This window comes from Tursiops truncatus, chromosome 15, assembly GCF_011762595.2.
Source record: "Tursiops truncatus isolate mTurTru1 chromosome 15, mTurTru1.mat.Y, whole genome shotgun sequence".
Classification (NCBI taxonomy): domain Eukaryota; kingdom Metazoa; phylum Chordata; class Mammalia; order Artiodactyla; family Delphinidae; genus Tursiops; species Tursiops truncatus.
The window spans coordinates 36,208,111-36,229,564 of record NC_047048.1 but is presented as its reverse complement, the minus strand read 5'-3'; the positions used below and the strand labels follow the sequence as shown (position 1 = coordinate 36,229,564).

Here is a 21,454-nt window from a genome sequence, read left to right as displayed (position 1 = left end):
GTATTTTACCACATTAATAAAAAAAAAGTTACGAGACATGAAGGACAGACTGAGAGGCTTCAACTTAGGTCTAATAGAAGAGAAGGGGGATTAACAGGGAGCAAAGTCTGATTGATGACGAACGGAAATGCAGAACTGAAAAGACTTGAGTCCTCAGATCCAAACATCCATACAGAAAAATCAGACCTAGACTGTCAGCTGACTTCTTCCCAGCAATAATGGAAATCCGGTGGCAATAAGGTAATGTTATCAAAGCGCCAAGGAGAATTTTATACGCAGCTAAGACAGTATTCAGGAGTGAGGGCAAAACAGAGACATCTTCAGATACACAAAGTCAATGAGAATTAACCACTCACTGAGCTTCACTGAAAGGACTGTTCAGGGATGTACTTTGACACCCAAAAAACTGAATCCAAAGGAAGGCACAGAGTAAAGAAAACCTCAGTCTCCGGGTTATTTCTGCTCAGATGCCCTTGGACCCCTTGACCTTACTCATCCCAAGAGAAACTGCCGGTCTTCTGAGGTGTGCATCACCCACAGACCTCCACTCTCAGAGGCAGGACAACTCACCTTTGCTGAAGAAAGTGCTGACCATGAAACTGAAGGAGATGGAGGAGATAGCAAAGCAGGCCAGAAAGACTAGCACCAGCGAGGGGTCACTGTGCGCGAGCACTGCCACATTCTTCTTCACCTGTGCAGCCATCCCGTTGGCAGGTGGGGGCAGGTCGGGGCAGGGTAGGGGAGACAAAACCAGGAAGAGTCTCAAACTTTCCCAGCCCCAAATGGAGCTGGTAAGGGTGGGAGAAGGGCTACACCAGTCCTCTCTACCAAAAGGGCAGACTCCCCAACCAAAGCCATAAATGCGGAGTCTTGGGGTCTCCCTGGTGGTGCCACAGCTGTCTCTGGCCCTCCCACCAACTCCAACGCCTTGCTTTTCATGTGAGACCCCCTTCTGAAGCCACACTCACCTTGATGCAGAAGAGCAGGGTCATGAAGGAGACGGTGATGAGGAGGAAGAGGAAGAACAGGAGGAACCATGCGGTCCAGTGCAGCCAGCTGCTGAGCCCCATCATGCGCATGTATTCCTGGGGGAGGGGCACATGTGCTGCTCCACACGCCCCACCGCCTGCCACCCCTGCCACACCAGACCCCAGGAGCCTCCCTCACGCTAAACCTGCACCATCCAATACAGCGGCCTGCGGCCACACGTAGCTATTTTGGCTGAAATTACTTAAGATTAAAAAGCCAGCTCCTCAGCCGTGCCAGGCACAAGTGCCCAGTGGGGCCGTAGAGGACAGCAGACCCAGGCCTGTCTGTTACCATGGACAACACTGGTCTGGGGGAGGGGACCAGGGCTGATTAAGTGTCTCTTGTGTACCAGGCACTAAGGTAGGCTGATTTTCCAACTTCTTCTCATGGACAATTTCAAACCACCAGAAAAATAGGAAGATTGGAACGGTGGCCACTCACATACCACTTGGGCTCAGTGATCATTCAACATCCCGCCACACTGTTTTCATCTATGTACCTGGAGGCGCGTGCACGCACAAACATTTTTTCCTGAACCATTTCCTTGTCCACTGCTAACCACCTCAGTGTCGCACCATTTTATTAAAGTTATTTAGGCACCGAAGTGGACAGGACCCACCTCATTAGTTCTCCCAGCCCCTCATTTACAACAATTTAAAAGCGCCAACAGGGACTTCCCTGGTGGTCCAGTGGTTAAGACTTCGAGCTTCCAATGTAAGGGGCACGGGTTCAATCCCTCGTCGGGGAACTAGTAAGATGCCACATGCCACACGGTGTGGCAAAAAAAAAAAAAAAAAAAGCTCCAATAATCACAGAGTTGGCACCACTGAGAATACTCTAAACGTCCTTCCACTGGCACTGCAGACATTGCCAAAGGAAGAACTTCACATAAATTCTGGGTAATTCTGGCAGCGTCAGAGGTGAGAGCTTACAGAGGACACTATTCATCCAGATGTACATGGTTATGTCAGTGAGATGCCTGTGGAGCACACCTCACACACTTCCACACACTTCTCCATCCCCCACGACACTGCCTGACAGCTGGGCACCACAGCTGTCCTTGATCACATGCAAAGTTCGCTTCCTGCTCTCCATGTACGTGAACATTTGTCTTGTGTTGACCTACTGTTTCAACAGAAACAGAATTCAACCCGCATACGTAATTCAGAATTTCAGTAGCCACATCAAAAAAATTTAAAGGGGGACTTCCCTGGCGGTCCAGTGGTTAGGATTCCGCGCTTTCACTGCCGAGGGCGCGAGTTCCATCCCTGGTCGGGGAGCTAAGATCCTGCAAGTCGTGTGGCGTGGCCAAAAAAAAAAAGTTTAGGGACTACCCTGGTGGCACAGTGGTTAAGAATCCGCCTGCCAATGCAGGGGACACGGGTTCGAGCCCTGGTCTGGGAAGATCCCACATGCCGCGGAACAACTAAGCCTGTGCGCCACAGCTACTGAGCCTGTGCTCTACAGCCCGTGAGCCACAACTACTGAGCCTGCGAGCCACAACTACTGAAGCCCACATGCCTAGAGCCCATGCTCCGCAATAAGAGAAGCTACTGCAAAGAGAAGCCCACGCACCACAACGAAGAGTATCCCCTGCTCACCACAACTAGAGAAAGTCCGCGCACAGCAACAAAGACCCACCCAATGCAGCCAAAAGAGTTTAAAGGAACAAATGAAATTAGTTTCAACAATGTATTTTACTTTACCTAATGTATCCAAAACACTGTCTTTTCAATGTTCAGTCCTTAACATACAGCACATGAACTACAGCGCTTTATCAGGGTTTTAAAAATCTGGACAGAACAGGCTTGATTTCAAAGAAGCCTGAGATGGGCTGAGCCATGTGGGCACTAGCCCCACGCCCAGTTGCCCTGGTGCCCCCAGTGCCCAGGAGCTGCCCCCACCTGATGACAGGACTCAGGACACGACAGCCCATGGCCACACTGTGCCCGGACTCAGGATCTCTCAAAGCCAAACGCAAACAGGGTTACCTTCAGTTTCCTCTCTTTCTCTTGCACGACAGCCCGGATGATGCTGAGTGAGGTGTAAGTGAAGCTCAGCATGAGCAGCAGGGGAAGCTGGTACTGGATGGCGACGAGGAAGGGGTCCGAGATAAAAGGCGGGTAAGGGAACCTCTTGGCGATCACGGTGAGCTTCTCAAACAGCTGGTGCGTGGAGGCGTTGGCGTGGTACTGCATGACAGCCCTGTCCACGGCATGCTGCACGGCCAGGAAGCCCTCACGGATATACCCTGAGTGCAGGAGCAGAGGACGTTCCGGCATGTGGGGTCGATACATGTGGGAGAAGCCAGGTCCTGGGTGCTGGTGCTCAGAGCGCTGAGGGCACTGAGCTGGTGAAGTGGCCTGGGGTTTCCTGCAGGCCTCCAGTTTGCAGGGGCCACCCTCGCTCTTTGGCTCGAGGCCCCTCCTTCCACCTTCCAAACCATCCAGGCAACATCTCTCTGACTGGCTTCCGTGTCATCACATCTTTCTCTGACTCTCTCTTCTGCCTCCCTTGCCCACTTTTAAGGACCTACTGGGATAATCGACAAGTCTTGTTCCCTTGAGACCAGCTGATCAGCAACTTTCATTCCATCCACCCTTGAGTTACCATCTCAAAGGGAGGCAGGAACCACAGACCAAAGGCCACCACTACACGACCTTTGTGTGCTTTGTGGTCCCTCCCTGCTGGCCCTTTCTGACTCCCCACATTTTTAAAGTGATAAGGGCCAGGGGGATACGATATTCCAGTCCACAGTGAGGCTTGTGAGAGGCTGAGCCTATGGAAGGAGTACGGCATAGCCTCAGGAGAGAGAAAGGCAGCCTGGATTCCTGATGTCCGAGCCCAGGGGACAGAGAGGGGACATGGGGTGCGGGTCTGGGTGGCGTGGGCACCCTCATTCCTAAAACAGTGACATTTAGAACACCTAACATCCTCCAACACAGAACTGTCAGCTGCCTGAGTTCAAGCTTCTAGAATAAAGAAAAGCAATTTTATGCCCACCCCACCCCCAGCACGAGGTCACCACATCTGTGCACTTCTACCACCTCCCTTGAGTAAGTAGTTTTATATGGCTGCAGAAATAGCAGGTGCTCAGTGAATCTTACCGCTCGTTGTGCTGGGTGGGGGTTTAGTTCTCATCTTCACTGTGACCCTGCAGAGTAGTGAACGACATCTTCATTGGACAAACGGGGCCACTGAGGCCCAGGGCGTTGAGCCACACAAAGGGGGAGGGGACAAAGCTGAGACGGGACCCTGGTCTCTTAGCTTCAAAGCCAGTGTCTTTCTCACGTCACAACGCCTCCCCCAGGAAACGTCCTGCCTGCCTCCTGCTCCCTAGTTGTTCTTCCATGAGGTTCTGCATGCTGCCATGGGGTCTTCACCACCACAACCTCTGCAGCTGCTCAGCACTGAGGCAAAGCCACCCTCTGTGATCAATCATGTCCCACTACTGAAGTTTTTATGATCATAAACAATGCTGTGGGGAACTTCTTTTGTGCCTCTGCATTTTCTCCTTCTTTCAGACTATTCCAGGGGCTCAATTTTTATCAGGGGTCTAAGGTATGGACATTCGGGGGTGGGCTTGGGGGGAACACTGGCCTAATTCTTGGAGGGCCTGCTGTGTGCCAGGTTCACATCCTTTCCACATCTCTTGGGGTCTTTGTGTTTTTTTAAAACTGATTTGGACTAAGGAATCATTTATAAAACAGAAGGTATTTACCCTTTGTCATCTGCTGGAATGTTTTCCCCAATCTCTTATTTGCTTTCAAAACTGGTGTTATGTCTTTTTCTCTTTTAGCAAATTTCAAGTTTGTACGTAGTGAAATCTGTCAGTCTTTTCCTTGGAGAACTTTTGCCTCTATCGCTTCCAAGCTTAGGAAATTGTCCCCACAAACAGGACGGACAGCCCCGCCCCAGGTCACACAGCCAGTGTCTCTTGCTGCTGGCCACAGGCAGTGGGCGTGGCAGCTGATGTGGCTTCTCCTCCTCTCCAGTTGGTGACCTGTCCAGGGCTTCATTCTGGGGCCTTGCACACTTCACCTTGCCTTGCTCGTCGTCTTAGCTCCTCTTTTGGATTTAAAATCTTTTCCTGGAACATTAGCCTGGTGATAGGGTCCTGGCACCAGAAATAAATCTAAATGCTGGCTGCCTCCTGCCTTCCTGGTGCTCTATTTAGGGCATTTCTGGGTCTTTTCATCAAAATCTCTAACAAGTTCTGCCTCTTGCAGACCTGGGAATTAATTCTGTGTTCTTTGCAACACCCAGGATGCCTCCTGGAGCCTGTAGCTGGGCCTCAGCTTGAGGGCATAGTCTAGTCCTGGGCCCCAGTTACTTGGTTCTAAGATGGAACCTTGGTCAGAGAAGACAAACAAGCCAACTACCTTCCAGAGTAACAGCGAACAGACCGACACACCCTCTGGCAATACAGTGAGCTGAGATCCGACTTCTGCAAACATTCCACTGACTCAATGAAACCACGGACAATTACACAAGGACAACAGAGCGTACAATGCCTATACAACTGTACAGAGAGAGGGGCAAGGAGAGAAGGGAAATGGAAAACCAAGCCCAAAAGACCCAATGCAAACTGAAGCTCCTTAAAAACTGAAATATAAATGTTTCATTCAACAGCACGTTTGCTGGGAAATAGGGAGACAGCCTTTGCTGTTTTCAAAGATTATTTTGCTTTTCAGAAGCCAGTTTTACTGGATGTTTTCTTCCTTCTCCTACAAAGAAGAAGGTCAAATAATCATAAAAAATCTTCCTCCAGAGAAATGCAAGATGGGTTTCCCCGACGTGATGATCATGAGCCAGCACCCCGGGGGAGGGAAGGAGACCCCCTAAAAGTGTTCCTCACCAGGTTCTCCGCCATCAGGGGATGTGGGTTCCCTTGGTCCTGGGCTGGGGAAGAGTGGAAAAAGGGAAGTGGTGTGCCAGCCTTCTGTCTCTCTCAGGAAAAAGGAGCCTGTCTGGGTCCACATGTAATTTCTTCGCGTGTAACTGAACCGTAAGTGATATTTCACCTACGGAAACAAAGAGAAAACCAAGTGCTCTAAGGGATCCAGCCAGAGGAGCAAACGTCTGCATCCAGTGGGAGGGCTGGGGGACCCTCATTACCGTGACCTCACCACTGCCCCAGCCCCCGCCAGTGTCTGGATCTCAGGAGGTCAGAGTGAGCGGTCCTGCCAGGGCACAGAGAGCCCAGGGGCACCTCTGCAGTGCTCTTCACCACCCTCTTCTGCCATTACCAATGGGAATTCCATGCATGACTCGTCACTGCTAACCAGTGCAGGGCCACCAGCGTGATGCTGAGGGACCTGACGGTTTCCCAGTCTTATTGCCACTGGGGCAACCAAAAAACCTTTCTTTTTGTTTGTTTGTTTAAATATGTAACAGAAATTCTAATGCCATATGGTGCTAAGTCCCGAGTATCTGCTACTTTCCTACTTGTCCTATTTGACTCTGTCAAAGGAGACCTGTAACGCCTTTCACAAAATGAGAGGACAAAGAGGGGCCACAGCAATGGTCTACGGCCACTTTCTTCAGACACGCGAGGTTTCTAAACCGCTCTGGCCTGATGGGTCAAACTCCATCAGGGCCCCTCAGTGGGCTAAGAGGTGATTCTGGACCCAAGGGGAAAGTCGCATTTGCTCCCAGGCAGGCAGAGCGTCTCTGGCTCCTGGGGGAGGAAGCTTGGCTCCGTGGGGCTGGGGTCCTCACCGCCAGCGGCAGGGGATCCCTGCTGTGGTTGAAGGCATGCTCGAACACCACGGCGGCCAGCACGTTGGCAGAGCGGTTGTCGTACCTGACGTAGTCCTCAAAGTCCTTTTCGGAGGGGAAGCCGCGAGCTGTGGGGAGGAGGGGGGCCCAGAGTTGCCCAATCGTCCACTCTGCTTGAGAAAGCTGAACCTTCAGATAAAGGACTAAAGCTTACAAGTTTCTCTAGGGCTTTGTAAACCTTTCCTAAGACTCGAGGAGGCTTTTGTTTTTGGCAGAGACGGGCTGCGGTGAAGACTGGCAGAACCTCACCATCGAAGCCGGCCCTGGGCATCTAGAAGCTGAGAGCTGGAGCAGGGCCCCTCCATGTGGGCAGCTGCCCTGCCCTGAGCTCTGCAGCCAGCATCAGTTTCTCTCATAACCATAATGGTGGGCTTTAAAAATTCAAGTGGACACTAATGTATAGTCTGTTCAACGACCTCTCTCACCCAGACCCCATTTCACATAAAGGGTTTGACTATAATCACATAGTGAGGGACCAGGGATCTTCCCCTAAGTGTTTGCTACACTGAATTAAACAGGCCACAGTGCCAAAATCAAGAGGGAGAGGAAAAGGGATAATACTTTCTATTCTGAAAGCAAAGACCTAGCGAGGGTGACTGGCACATTTCCTGGGAATGGCCCTCAGCAGGCTTCTTGATGACCTTTATCAGAGCTGTCCTCCCAAAACCATATCCCAGAAGAGATTCCTGGCACCGGGGCCTTGCCCTCATAATTAAACAGCTTTGTGGGGTATGTGGACGCCATCCCCACTCTGAATAGCCAGGGGCTGTAAACTGTCACACACACTGCTTCCCACAGCCGTCATAACCCTGGTCCCTGTTGCAATGAGACATGACACAGGGATTTGCGGGCCGTGCGGCCACTACAGGGCAGACTGCATTGCCTGCTGCCCGGCTCCCCGCCTGGCCAGTCCCTGCCCCAAATCCCAAGTCCCGCAGCACTACTGAGTCCCCGACAACTCACCTCTCATGTTGATCACCAGCATCCTCCTCACTGTCTCCACAACGGTCCTCACGGCGTCACTCTGGGATGGGATGTAGGCGAGCTCCCAGGCGGCTCCCGGTGGCGGGAAGCTGAAGAACAGTGGCAGCTCTCGGATGGACTGGCCGGGGTAGAGGGTGGCATTGGGCACGTTCTCTGACTGGATCTTCAGGCGAAGCCAAATCAGGATCCCAGAAAACAGCAAGGGCAGGAAGAGCTCCAAGATGGTCACCAGGACCTTCCGCTTCTAAAGAGCAATGGAAACCGAGGGCTGAGGAGTGCGAGGTGGAGGCGAGGGGCTCTTGGAGCCCCTCCCACTGATGCCCCCTCTTGCTGACACCCCCTCTGCCAGGCCCCTCTCGCCCTTCCCCCTGCAGCATGCCCCCAGGGCCGGACCCACCTGCAAAGTGTAGTTCTTCCAGAGCAGGAGCGCCAGCTGCCTGAGCACCGCCATCCTTGCCAGAAGGGCCGCTAGTTGTGGACCAAAGACAAAAAGGGTGTTGGTTCAGGTTTGAGAATTGTGTTTGGGGAAGGCAGGGAGAGTGGGGGAGAGTCAGTCCTGAGACACAGACCCTCCACCTTCTCCTCACCTTCTTTTGTCCCAGCCTAACTCAGAACAGCTCCCCAGAGGGAGAGGCCAGTTCTACTCTGTTCAAGGAACACACGCCCTTTTAGGAAGCTGACTTTGTTTCTTCTGGAAACAGGAGATGAACGGCAGGGCTGGTAGATGCAACGTGGCCAATGGAATGGCAATCATTCGATGAATGCTATTCAGATGTTCTCTGTGGTTCGTATGAATGTGCTATTTCTTAGCAAAAACTCAGGCTGATGGAATTCCCCTCCCTGACTGCTTTATTCTCCACCATCACAGAACAGTAAAAGGAAACTCAGCCCAGTATCCTGGCTGCCGGCTGATTTCTAAGACCTGGAGAGGGCTGTGGGGGAGCAGGGGAGGAGCCTGGGGTGAGGGCCCTCAGTGGCCTTAACCCAGGGGCAGACACAGCAGGCGAGGCGGACGCGTGGGCAGCAGGATGGTATGTACTCTCCCACCTTGAACCCTAAGAACCAGTTTTTCCTGCTTTAACTGTGAGCAGTGGTCTGTGAGCCTCCACACGACACTGGTCATTTTCCTCCAGAGAAAATCTACTCTATGTCAGGTATGAATGTTATATTTAAATCTGGCACGTATGGCTGGGAAAATCTGCTGAGACTAATTATCAAACACAGTGACAGCAGAAACAAGAACAGAGCTTTATAAAGGTCTTCCTCAATTTAGGGAAATCTATGTCATGAGACTGCAGTGTGAGAAGCAGAGACACGGAGCCACACTAACCTCTAGAGAAGGAGGGAGTTGGAGTTAGCTCAGGAAGACCCCAGGACGCTCATGACTAGAAGCACCTAGTTCTGTAAGCTGCGGGCATGAATGCCGAGGCTGGACCTGACGTGGGCAGTGAGGGCGGCAGAGGAGGGGAGGCCCTGGAGAGCTCCTGGTCACCGTCTGCGCCAAGTATGCAGATGGAGCGGAGAGGGGCCCTCCACAGCTCACGGTCCTTCAGGTGGGGAGAAGCATCTGTGACTCACAGGAAAGAGTCCTGAGTGCAGTGAGCCGGCTCCACACTCAGGTCGATACTAACCCAACACCATCCATTAGGCGCGTCAGGACGGCACGGACAAATGGCTGGTAAATCCTTCATTAGTTAACCTGCTCTAACACTATGGCCCAAAGAACCCATCTCGAGACCCAGTGCGCATGGAGCGAGAGCTTGTTTTTTTTTTTTGAAACAGCCAGTTTTGCTTTTGACTTCAGTTAGCTGAAAAATCATTTCCATTAAAGCTCATTTTTAAATTAAACTCTCGCTTTTAAAAAAAAGATGTAGCTGTCCATATCTGCCTAAAAGTAGTTCCTCAAAATTTAAGCTTTAAAGGGCACTCAATAAATATTAGTAGAAAACACAACTGCAAGAAGTTATTTACAAATTAACTTAAAATATGGCTTTTATTTAACCGTATGGTTAAAATATGGAGAGATTAAAGCTAAAATAGCAATGAAGGGCTATTAAGTGGCAACTTAATAAATTATCCAAATTCTTTTAAAATTAATAAGATGGAAAAACCTGTCTTAAAATCAGTCGTAGACAGTTAATAAAAGAGCAGTAGTGTAATGTTACCCACGAAGGCCTACGGCCTATGAACAGTTTCAAGAAGTGGTTTAGGCTAAGAGGGGAAAGCAGTGCCTCCAACGGAGCTGATCATCCCCACAGCAGGCTGATGGGTGCCTGTCTTGGCAGAGATGAAGGTTCTTTCTCTACCAAGAGGGGAATGTGAAAAGGTCACAGTTCAAAGAAGTCTTCTGGTCAGAGAAGTCGATGACTTCCTTTTCCGGAAAAGTCTGGTCAAGAAAGGACAGGTCCCCACGCTTAATCCCACCTCTCTAGGCCCAGAGGGGTGGGCAGGGCAGGGAGACAGACCGTCCGCCTTCCCACTAGGACAACACCAGACAGCAACACCGGGGAACTGACCTGAGTCCTGACAGAGGCTCCTGGCTGAGGCTTTCCTCTGGGGCTATGGGAGGTCTGGCTGGGAGAAAGCGGCCCTGCACAGAGGGCTCTGGGGTGGGGCCGGTAGGCCTCGGGAGTGCGGTGGGCTGACCTTGGAGCTCGGGAGCACTGACGCCTCACAGGATATCAGGAAGGGCCTGGGGCTCGTTGGCATGACGCTCCGGCCACCTTTGGGCAAATGGAGGGTGCCAGAGCATAATTTAAAAAATAATCATAAAACGCCTCTCACCGAGGTAGGAAATCGAAGTGCAAAATACACTGTAAGCATGTTACTTAAGCAAAGCCAAGTCCAATATCAAAGAAACATGGATTTCGGGAATCAGAGAACTCTGGGGTGGCTTTTGTTCTCTCCTGGTACAATAAACTGTAAGAAGCTTTTATTTTATATACTTTTATATTTATAGAGCCTCCTAATCCAGCCCTAACTTCTGGTACCATCACCCTTTCAAAACTAAGAAACTAGGAGGAAGTGCCTGACCCAGGATCACACAGGAAGCAAGGCACACACCCAGGATCTGAGCTTCCTAGTTTGTGTTTTTACCACTACACCCTTACAGTCTGTGTATCCTAAAAGCAGCAAACATCTTTATAAAGTCTTTATGTATTTCTCCCAGAACCTAACATTAGAAATCAAAAAGAAAAAATATCCCTTGAGCCCCACCGCCTTAACAGACATCATACGTGTTTCTGTCTCCCCAAGGCACCCAGCTCTTTGCTCTGTGCCTGCCATGCTCTATCTGAAGTCTCACTAAATGCCATACTCGTGTCTGTTCAGTTTGAGCAGAAAAGGAATTTAAAGGAGGAGATTCCCAGAATTACAAAATCTGGGAAGCTTTCTGGTTGCGACAGCAAATGTACACAAGGAAAGGAAGTTAAAGTTCCTCAAAACACTTAAGACCGCGGCACTCAGAGTCCCTCAGAAGTGGCGGGGGTTGCGATCCAGAACCAGCCCAGGCGGGTCCACTCCAAAGCAACCGCTCGCAAAGCCCCACAAGAACGTCTGAGGACTTCTCCCAAGGCTCACTTCACTCCTCCCAGGACAGAGCCGGGAAGGGAAGGGAAAGCTCTTTTTACCACGGAAAGGTGTGTTTGCTTACTGTTAAAATATTAAACATTACACAAATCATTGAGTATTTCAATGTTTGGTTTTCAGGTGAGCAGTGGAGCTGGTCCAGAGTGAGTGCCTATTGTGGGCTGCTAACTTCTGAGAACTCTTTTTTTTAAAAATATTTATTTTTTTGGCCACACCAGGTCTTAGTCGTGGCATGTGGGATCTAGCTCCCTGACCAGGGATCGAACCTGGGCCCCCTGCGTTGGGAGCATGGAGCCTTAACCACTGGACTAGCAAGGAAGTCCCTAAGAACTCTCTTGATGTCACACGGGATTCCTCTGAAAATGGCTGTCCCGGTTTGGGAAATGGTTGTCCTAGTTTGGGAGCACTGTGCTGGGTGCTTGCCACTGCGTGTTGAGTCCCGACAGCTCTGCTTCCTGATTTGGGTCTTTTTTTTCATTATGGGCTTGAATATGTCCTCCAGTTTCTATGTGCCCAAGCAAAAGAAGCTTTTATTTCTGCATATACAGAACAGAATGGTGGTAACGCTTCTGGAAAGATCACTGCTGAGTGGGCCTCAAGGCCAGCAAGCAGAAGTGGACGGAGCCCCGAGGCCAGGCACATGCTGTTATGTCACGTGTCCTGTCGTATCCCGAGCTCGGTGCCTTTCCTTCCACGGAAGCCATCAGCACAGGCCTGGGGGAAGTCATCGCTGGGAGGGAGGGGGTCTCAGTAAGGTCAAGGCAGACATCTTGCTGTCACACAGACAGCAGACAACCAGGGCTCTGCCCTCTTGACCACACATGTGGAACAGAGAGATGCCCTTGTTGGTGGTGCTCGCTGGGACTCGGCACTTTTCCTGAAGACTGAGGTGGGTGAGGACCCATTTCAGCTGGGAAAGCATTTCCTTCTCACACGGGGAGCCCACAACAGTCAGCGGTGTTAAGTCTACGTGTGTACACGCTGCAGAAGGCATGATAGGTACTTCACGTTTGCTGGTAGAATCTGTGGTTTTTTAGGATACACAAAACAAAAAAGCATCTACTCATCCAACTAACATTTGCCAAGTACTTACTGTGTGATAGGCACTTATACCAGGCACTAAAGATCTGGAAATGAAAATCACAGTGTTCTTAATCCAAGGAGTTCACAGTCTGCACATGCTTGCATGTACTGTAATCACTATAACTGAAGCCAAATGAAGCATCATGAGATTCTGGAGATCAGGATTCTGTGTGTATGTGTAAGACAGGGTGAGCTCTGGGAAGGCTCCCAGAAACAGGTGACACAGGAGACCAGTCTCGGGTTTCTTGTTAGTTGAGGTAGGGAGGGCATTATAGGATCATGAAGAAATGAAAGAGTGTGTGGGGGGAACAGCAAGTAATTCTGAGTGGCTGGGGAGGAGCACCAGGGACGGAGCCAGAAGGGGAAGCCGACCAAGGCCTTGGATGCCGTGCCAAGAAGGGAGCAGGGGTAGGGGTGGGATGGGGGGGTGGGGAGGGGATCCAAAAGTGCAGTAATTCTGCTCAAGGGTGTTCTGTTTTGCTTATAATCTTTTACCCAGTACATGATCTTTTAAATTGTGAAAATATCTAATTCAGTGGATTCTGCAGGTGAATGTCCAAATACCAATAAGCACTGTAAAAAATAGGCTGAAAATAGCAGGCACATTTATAGAGGGTGGTTCCCACCAGTGAACCCCACTATTGGTCTTCAAGTGGGATGAGCAAGACAATCTGCTAGAGTAAAGGAATGGCAAGAAATTCTACTTTAAAAATGAGGAAAAATTGGTTTTACTAATATTTAACACATGAATGCACCCTGGCACTCTTGCTGGCCTGTGTGTCAGCAGCCACAGCATCTTGACAGAGGAGGGGCTCTGTGACACGTGGGTGATGACTGGCCCTCGCCCGCTAGTTTACTTTAAGTCTCTCAGGTGTGTTGGAGTTTACATGCTTTGGGATATCGTGGTTGTGGTCAATTAAAAAAAAAAAAAGACTCAAATAGCTAAAGCTTTACAATACTTTGCAGTGATCTGGGGAGTTGTGAATACCTGGTTATCTTGTGACTTAGAACTTAAGGAGGAAATACATATTTTCTTTCATGAGAAGTGTCAAACCTGGAAACCTTTTTCTTTTTTTATTCAATGACAAATGAGCGCAGCAGCGTGTGAGCTAGCTTACTGGTTTTAAGCCAATGCACTCAAATCTGTCCCTTCCAGGAAAAGGTGACAATGCATGAGTTACAGCTTTTCAAAATAATCTGTGCCAAGAACAGAGCATTTATGAAAACAGACGTTTGGCGATGTTTCCACAGGTGTGTGACTGTATTGCCAAGGATGTGGCAAGTGCGCCATCCACATGAACACTGACATCTGCACAGCAAAAGCTTTGGGAACCAGGACTTTCACCTCCCCTGATAGCCCCTGAACACTTAGCAGCCCAGATTCATCAAGAGCCCTCAAATGACTGGCAGGTGGGATTGAAAAACAAGTACCAGACGCACAGCAAGTCTGCATGCCTCCCTGAGGTTCACTGTGCTTACCTGTGAACCCCTCAAGAACCAGGAACTGAAATAAACAGAACTCAGAACCACACCTTCAAATGCTGGACTCAGGTTTCACCGAATTTATAAATAGGATGTAGACTTGATCACATGGCTTTCTTTTAAAAACAGCACACATTTGTATAATAGATTATGTACTATTGATACACTGAAAAATTTAATCGTGTTCACTTCGCCTCTCATCCACTTAATAGATCTTTATTTGTATGTGTTTCTATGTCCATGATATTCAAGACAGTAGTATATGGCTTTCTTTTATAATAAATAAATAAAACGTATGGTGGTGCATGCTCAAATTCTTTTACATATAGCAGTGAACAGGAAAAAAGCTTGTGGACAACTTATTTACCGAAATGACCCTTGTGTGGTTAAGGTGGGAACAAATGCCACAAGCCGCAGTCATTGTCCAAGAGCCCCATGAGGCCAGGTTCAAGGCCATGGTCATTTGCATTGGGAGGCCCAGATGGAGACCTAGTTTACAGGTCTCACACTCAATGCCACCACCTGTGCTGTCCTGGGTCAGGGCGGCGGGCTCCTCAGAATCATGTGGCTCTGAGTTTACACTGGAGCTCCTGGCAGGGAGTGGTGGGGTATATTTTTGAGCCAAAGGTGTGGCCCAGAGGAGGCTATCAGGAGAGAGTTCTACAAAATCTGTGCCACTGCCTGCTCTCCTAACCCCTGCTGCAGCCTCGGGCCCATTCCCCGTCCTGCTAGCCTTCTGCCTCTCTAGGTGTAGGAAACGAGGTAAGGAGGCAATTGAGAATCCCCCGAGAGAGGTAACCATGGATCTTCTGCAACAAGCAAGGCAGCAAGCTCATTACTCAGCTCCTGCAACCACACTTATCTGCCCGTTGACTCCAAATCTCTCCAAATGTGGCGAACGACTCAGCCAGTCGGAGCGACAGGCACTGTCCAAGTCTCCCAGGACAGGGACTGCCACACCTTACACTTTCCCGGGAGTGTGTGGGCCTTCTGTGGTTTTGTCGGCTTGGAGTATCACCCACCATTCCCATCTCTACTTTCTGAAATCCTTCCTATCATTTCCCAGTCCAGGTCTGGCTCCTCTGTGAAGCCGCCACCGACAACCCTGACTGGTTCAGGGGTTCTTTGTCTTGGCTTCACAATGGAATCTTCTGGGATAATTTAAGACAGAAACTGATGCTGGAGGCCCACCCCTGGAGATTCTGGGCTGTGGCCTGGGCATGGGACTCTTTCCCGGGTGATTCTAACATGCAGTCAGGGTTGAAACCTTCTGCTCTTGTCGAAAGCCATCCCTCCACCTTTGCATACTTGAGGCAGCTTTTCTGGATGTCTCATGTAGCACTTATCTCCTTCTGTCTTAGGTCAGTTACTTGTGAATAAATCATCTCTTTAGCTCCATCCTAAGGTCCCCGATCGTGCACAGAGCCTTGCCCATCATTCTCCCCAGAGTTCTAGAATGCTCCCCGCCCCGTAACAGACTCAATAGCAGAGGAGTCTACTGCTGTTTCAGGAAGCAGGGCTGGAAAAGAAACTGTCAACTAGGGAGTCTTACCTGGGCTTTCCCAGTTGAGACTAAGTTAAAACAGCTTCCCATGGACTGCCTGGCATATGCACTGTGGAAAGCTAGTAACTCAGAAAAAAAAAAAAAACCAACAGCTTTAGCTCCCTCTCTTGTTCCAAAAGGCTGTTTCAACAGAATGATGATAGATCACCTTAAAGAAGGAAAGATGTCATCCTGTTTGTCAAATATAGTAAGCAAGTGTTCAATTAAAAAAACCAAACAAACCTCTGAGAAGTTAAAAAGGTGTGGGGATTCCCATGGCATCCATTTTTACCTGTTTTCCCTTTCTTTTACTTTTCCAATGATGTTAACTTTCTAAAGGAAAACATCCTTAACCTTTTCACATTTACAAAAGGCAGCATCAAAATGTTCTGAATCAAATGATATAGCTGCTCAGGAGAAAAGAGCATAACTCTTCCACTTGCACCTTGCCTGGATTTCCACACTGCTACAGGGTGTCATCCACTTCTTCAGCAAGCGTTCCTTCAGTGCCTCTCATGTGCCAGGTGCTGGCTATGTGCTAGAAGTGCAAGCCCCACAAGAGACAATCTGTGCCTTCAGGGAGCTCACAGATCAGGAGGCAAAGGGGCAAACAGAAACAACCCTATCAGGTAACAGGCTTTAATTAGGCAACGTCCAAGGAAGTGAGGAGGGGCATTCATGCATGCGACAAATATGCACTAGGCATGTGTCCTAAGCACTCATTTAGGAGATAGTCCCTGCCCTCATGAAGCTTATAGTCTAGTTCAGGAAGGAGCCAACACCTATGTAAACACAAATTCATACCAAGTACAGACTGACCATGGGCACCAGGGCTGTTGCAGGCCCTTCTGCCTAGACCAGGAGGTCCCTTTCCTTCTGTCCCTCACACAACTCCCACCACTAACAGTGGACCACTGGACCCCCATTCTGAGGCTCATGAGAAGGCGGGTTTGGGAGCAGGGCGGACTCCGTTACGGGGATGCATTCCCACCCACACTGGGAATCTCTGCACCGAGAGATGAGCCAGTAGCATCCTTGGCGGGCCTGCCTCAGCTCCCCAGCCTGTGATGCCGCCTGGCTTTAGCAGGCAAGTGCTCAAACTGTCTGCCGGGTGAAGGCCAGCGGGTCTTAGCGTGGTAAATGTCTGTCCACCCTCCTCGCCTCGGCACAAAGGATTCCACAACGATTCTAGCTCCGGGAAGGTAACGTTTCCCCAAGGGGGGGCCGGCTTTGGGGAAATGCCTGAGGGGATGAGGACACGCCCAGAGGCTCGCGCCGAGGGGAAGCCTGAGTCAGGGCGGCCTTGCACTGCTGGGAGATGCACCTGCTGCGCCGCCGGAGGAGACCGCGGGCAGGGCGGGGGCCGGGCAGGGCCGCGGGAGGGGCCGGGTGCCCGGCCGGGGAGGGCGGCAGCCCGCGGTGGGGAGGGGGCCCCGGGCGGGGAAGCGGCCCCCGAATCTCGAGCCTTGGGAGCCAGCGCGCGCGAGCGGCGGGTTCTGGGACACTCACCGACCCTTAGCGCCCGGGCGGCAGCGGCCGGGGCGCTGCCCTCTCGCGGGGTCCCCTCCCTCGGCTCCCGGCTCTGCTCTGGCCTCGCGGCGGCGGCGACCGCTGCTGACAACTGCTAGGCCGCGACGGCGGGGAGGGGGCGCCTGAGACCCGCGACGGGCAGAGGACCGGGCCGCTCGGGGTCCTGCAGGAGACGCCCCTCGGCCGGCCCGCGCATGCGCAGTGTGCCGCCCTGCGGGTGCCAGCCCCGCCCCGGGACGCCCCGCCCCTGATCGCGCGTGCATAGGGCTCAGCGCGCCCGCTACAAGGCCTGCAGGAGGGGCGACACGCGGGAGTCTGGGCGAGGGCTGGATCCGGTAGGAGAATCGCGTGGTCCGCAGGGACTTACAGGCGGCTGAAGTAGTCTTCGCCCGAACCTCTGCCTTCCCTGGCCATCCTCCATTTGCCCTCCAGCACTGTCTTTCTGTTGGGCGCCGTACACCTCACGGAGGGAGGGCGCTTTGCTGCCTCAGGCCTGGCACGAACGCTGCTGGGCGGAAGAGGCCCTGGGGGTGGACCTCCCTAGGAAATTTCTAGAAAACGACCCTGGGGTGGGCAGGACGGCGCAGCGTCCCTGAGTGTGGCCGCGGTCCCGGGGCGCAGTTCAGAGGGGCAGGGAGGCCTCGGGGTCACCTCAGGCAGGAGGGTCGAGAGTCAGGGTCAGGGTTACCTCAGGAGGGTCACGGGTCGGGTCGGGTCGGGGTCCCCTGAAGCAGGGAGAGTTGTGAGGCTGGGTTGGGGGTCACCTTGGACGGGAGGGTCCCGAGGCCCGACAGGGATCACCGGGGGCGGAGGGTCTCGAGGCGTGGGCGGCGCGTGGCTAACAGTCCACGCGGGCTGGCCCCTCGGTTCCCGACTGCCCAGGTCGTGAGCGCCGCCAGCGGCCCATCATTTCCGAGGATCCTCCCGCGGCCCGACGTGCACCTGCCGGCTGGCTGCCCAACTGCCCTGCTTCCCTCTGCCCAGCCTCTGGCGGCTCCTGGTTGAGGTGGCGGCTCCTGGTTGAGGTCGCCGTCCCAGGACGCCGCCTGCTGACCAGCCAGGCCCCGCCCCCGCTCCAAGCGCGCCTCTGGAATGAGGACAAGACTGACTGAATCGTAAAGTAATGACCCAATTCGGGAGGCAGACCTCTGCCCCCCAAGACTGTTTATGGATTAGTGATAAGAGTGTCTCAGTGCCCCCATTTGTTTACTTAACATCTTTTATTATCTGAAGTAGTGTTATTTACTTGTTTGTTTATTTTTTTCTGTCTCTCACCAGAAGATGGGCTCCATGAGTAAAGGGACTTTGTCTAGTTCATGGCTACATCCCAGGGTCCTAGCATGTCTGGTACAGAGGAGGCATTTGATAGATATTTGTTGAATGAAAGGGTCACAAAGACCTGGCTTCAAATCTTGACCCTATCCCCTAACTAGTGCAGGCATGGCATTTAAACTTCCTGAACCTCAATTTCCTATCCCTGAAATTAAAATAATACCAAACTCAAAGGTAATTAGTATTTCAAAGTGAAATGAGAAAAAAAATAAGTGCTTATCGCAATACCTGGCACATAAATGCCAAATAAATGGTAGTATAATGGAAATATAACTAGAGACTTATATAGTCTGGTCTCTGTAATGAGGATTCAGAAAAAAAAATTGAAGGCAATTACTGGATAGGTAGAAGAGTGGATTATTAGTATGTGACAAACATCTTAAAAACCGTCTCTCCCCATTATTCCTCACAGACTGCACCCCTTCCCTCCCAACAAAAGTGCTGGGAAAAACTCTGTGAACCTGGCTGACTCGTCCTTCTCTTCACCCTGCTTCTCTTAATCTTTTTTAATTTCAGGAACCCATCCTTTCCATTTCTAACTTACATTGGTTACACCTTGCAATTTTTTTTCAAACCCCTTCTAAACCTGATCCCAGTTTTGCATAACCAAATACAGAAACAGAACTGGCTGACTCAGAATTTCCCTTATATGGAAAGTGAGGGTAGGGGCACAGGAAAAAGAATGACCATGCAGATCAAGACAGACATCTGGGGACTTCCCTGGTGGCGCAATGGTTAAGAATCCGCCTGCCAATGCGGGGGACACGGGTTCGAGCCCTGGTCCAGGAAGATCCCACATGCTGCAGAGCAACTAAGCCCGTGTGCCACAACTACTGAGCCTGTGCTCTAGAGCCTGGGAGGCACAACTACTGAGCCCACGTGCCACAACTGTTGAAGCTTGAGCGCCTAGAGCCCATGCTCTGCAACAAGAGAAGCCACCACAATGAGAAGCCTGCGCACTGTAACAGAGTGGGCCCCGCTCGCCGCAACTAGAGAAAGCCCGTGTGCAGCAACAAAGACCCAACACAGCCAAAAATAAATAAATAAATAAATTTATTAAGGAAAAAAAAACAACTGCAAAGAATTCTATATCTTTGTTCTTAATCATGTTAGGGTGCCTGCTATTGTAATTATTATCAATTATCATAATCATGAACGGGAGGGTGTGAAGGTCACTGGCAAAGGCAGATTGTCACATGCAAAGATTCCAGGCTCTAGACTCCTGTTCAAAAACAACTGCCCACAGTGGGCTGGACTCTTCTGATGCTTTTCAACAATCACTGAAAAATCCACCAATGTTCTGCTCAAGGCCCACTACCGAAAAAAACAGAACAAACCTAGATGCTCCATCTAGTCTTCTCCTTCCATCAGGAGGCCCACATAATGGTCATAATTTTGTTCAAAGTACACAGTAGAGATGAGACCGGAACCCAGGTGTTCAGGTTTGTGAGCTCTTTAATATTCTCTGGTACGTGAATTACTCACATTTATATACCATGAATATATGCATAGAAATTACATGGTATACTTCTTGGGATTCACATGGCTCAGACATTTCTCAAAGATTGATGGCAAATGTTAAAGTCGATGGTGTCACTCATAAACAAATGTTATGGCTTTACAAAAGGCAGTAAACTTAGTCATTATAATAGTTGGCCGACATACATAATAATATACCTATATATACTATATGCGTTTTTAAAATGAAACCAATATTTTAGCACCTGTTTCTTTTGAGAGGCACAAATACTATCTAGCTATACCTACATATGCTTATATATGTATTTTTTTTGTATGTTAGTTACTGATATTCAATGCAGAATTTATTTAATTTAATTTAATTAATTTACTTGGTTGCTCTGGGTCTTAGTTGTGGCAGGCGGCCTCCTTAGTTGCAGCATGCAAACTCTGAGTTGTTTCATGCATGTGGGATCTAGTTCCCCTACCAGGGATCGAACCCGGGTCTCCTGCATTGGGAGCACAGAGTCTTACCCACTGCACGACCAGGGAAGTCCCCAATGCAGAATTTTAGAATGGGGCTTTTCCAGTTGCTTCCATAGGACTATGTTATAATTGGGGGATGCCTTCTAAACTAAGGGCTGTACACATACTCCTTCATTCAGTGATTAAGAGGCATTATATTGCAGTGGTTAAAACTGGTTATGGACTCTGGCCACACAGCCTCAAATTGAATCCCAGATCTTAATGTCTTAACTTTCTGTGCCTTGGTTTCCTTGTGTAAAATGGGGATTATATAGTACCCACTTCATAGGATTGTTGTGAGTATTCGATGTATCAAAACATATAAATCCATGGTATATTTCTCCATCTGTTTGTATCATCTTTAATTTCTTTCATCAGTGTCTTATAGTTTTCTGCATACAGGTCTTTTGTCTCCTTGGGTAGGTTTATTCCTAGGTATTTTTATTCTTTTTGTTGCAGTGGTAAATGGGAGTGTTTCCTTAATTTCTCTTTCAGATTTTTCATCATTAGTGTATAGGAATGCAAGAGATTTCTATGCATTAATTTTGTATCCTGCTACTCTACCAAATTCATTGATTAGCTCTAGTAGTTTTCTGGTAGCATCTTTAGGATTCTCTATGTATAATGTCATGTCATCTGCAAACAGTGACAGTTTTACTTCTTTCCTGATTTGGACTCCTTTTACTTCTTTTTCTTCTCTGATTTCTGTGGCTAAAACTTCCAAAACTATGTTGAATAAGAGTGGTGAGAGTGGGCAACCTTGTCTTGTTCCTGATCTTAGTGGAAATTGTTTCAGTTTTTCACCATTAAGAACGATGTTGGCTGTGGGTTTGTCATATATGGCCTTTATTATGTTGAGGTAGGTTCCCTCTATGCCCACTTTCTGGAGAGTTTTTTATCATAAATGGGAGTTGAATTTTGTCAAAAGCTTTTTCTGCATGTATTGAGATGATCATATGGTTTTTATCCTTCAATTTGTTAATATGGTGTATCACATTGATTAATTTGTGTATATTGAAGAATCCTTGCATTCCTGGAATAAACCCCACTTGATCATGGTGTATGATCCTTTTAATGTGCTGTTGGATTCTGTTTGCTAGTATTTTGTTGAGGATTTTT

At 49.8% G+C, this 21,454-nt stretch overlaps 1 protein-coding gene across 8 annotated transcripts in view; it reads right to left on the bottom strand.

The window, feature by feature from the left end:
* Window positions 1-17,406, bottom strand: part of LOC101330535 (phospholipid-transporting ATPase ABCA3) — a 45,038-nt gene extending 27,632 nt beyond the window's left edge. For 2 of the 8 annotated variants that reach the window (XM_033839522.2, XM_073792419.1), the window contains exons 1-8: window positions 17,000-17,218; window positions 8,192-8,262; window positions 7,774-8,038; window positions 6,751-6,878; window positions 5,888-6,053; window positions 3,021-3,280; window positions 969-1,085; window positions 571-691 (exon numbers count right to left, since the gene is read on the bottom strand). In XM_033839522.2, coding sequence (XP_033695413.1) covers window positions 571-691; window positions 969-1,085; window positions 3,021-3,280; window positions 5,888-6,053; window positions 6,751-6,878; window positions 7,774-8,038; window positions 8,192-8,245 — 1,111 coding nt within the window. In that variant the 5' untranslated portion in view covers window positions 8,246-8,262; window positions 17,000-17,218. Of the gene's footprint in view, window positions 1-570; window positions 692-968; window positions 1,086-3,020; window positions 3,281-4,136; window positions 5,705-5,887; window positions 6,054-6,750; window positions 6,879-7,773; window positions 8,039-8,191; window positions 8,263-8,381; window positions 8,403-16,999; window positions 17,221-17,387 lie in introns of those variants that run through there. The other 6 variants (XM_073792418.1, XM_073792420.1, XM_033839521.2 and 3 more) reach the window with 6 other exon arrangements.
* Window positions 17,407-21,454: the final 4,048 nt, after the last annotated feature.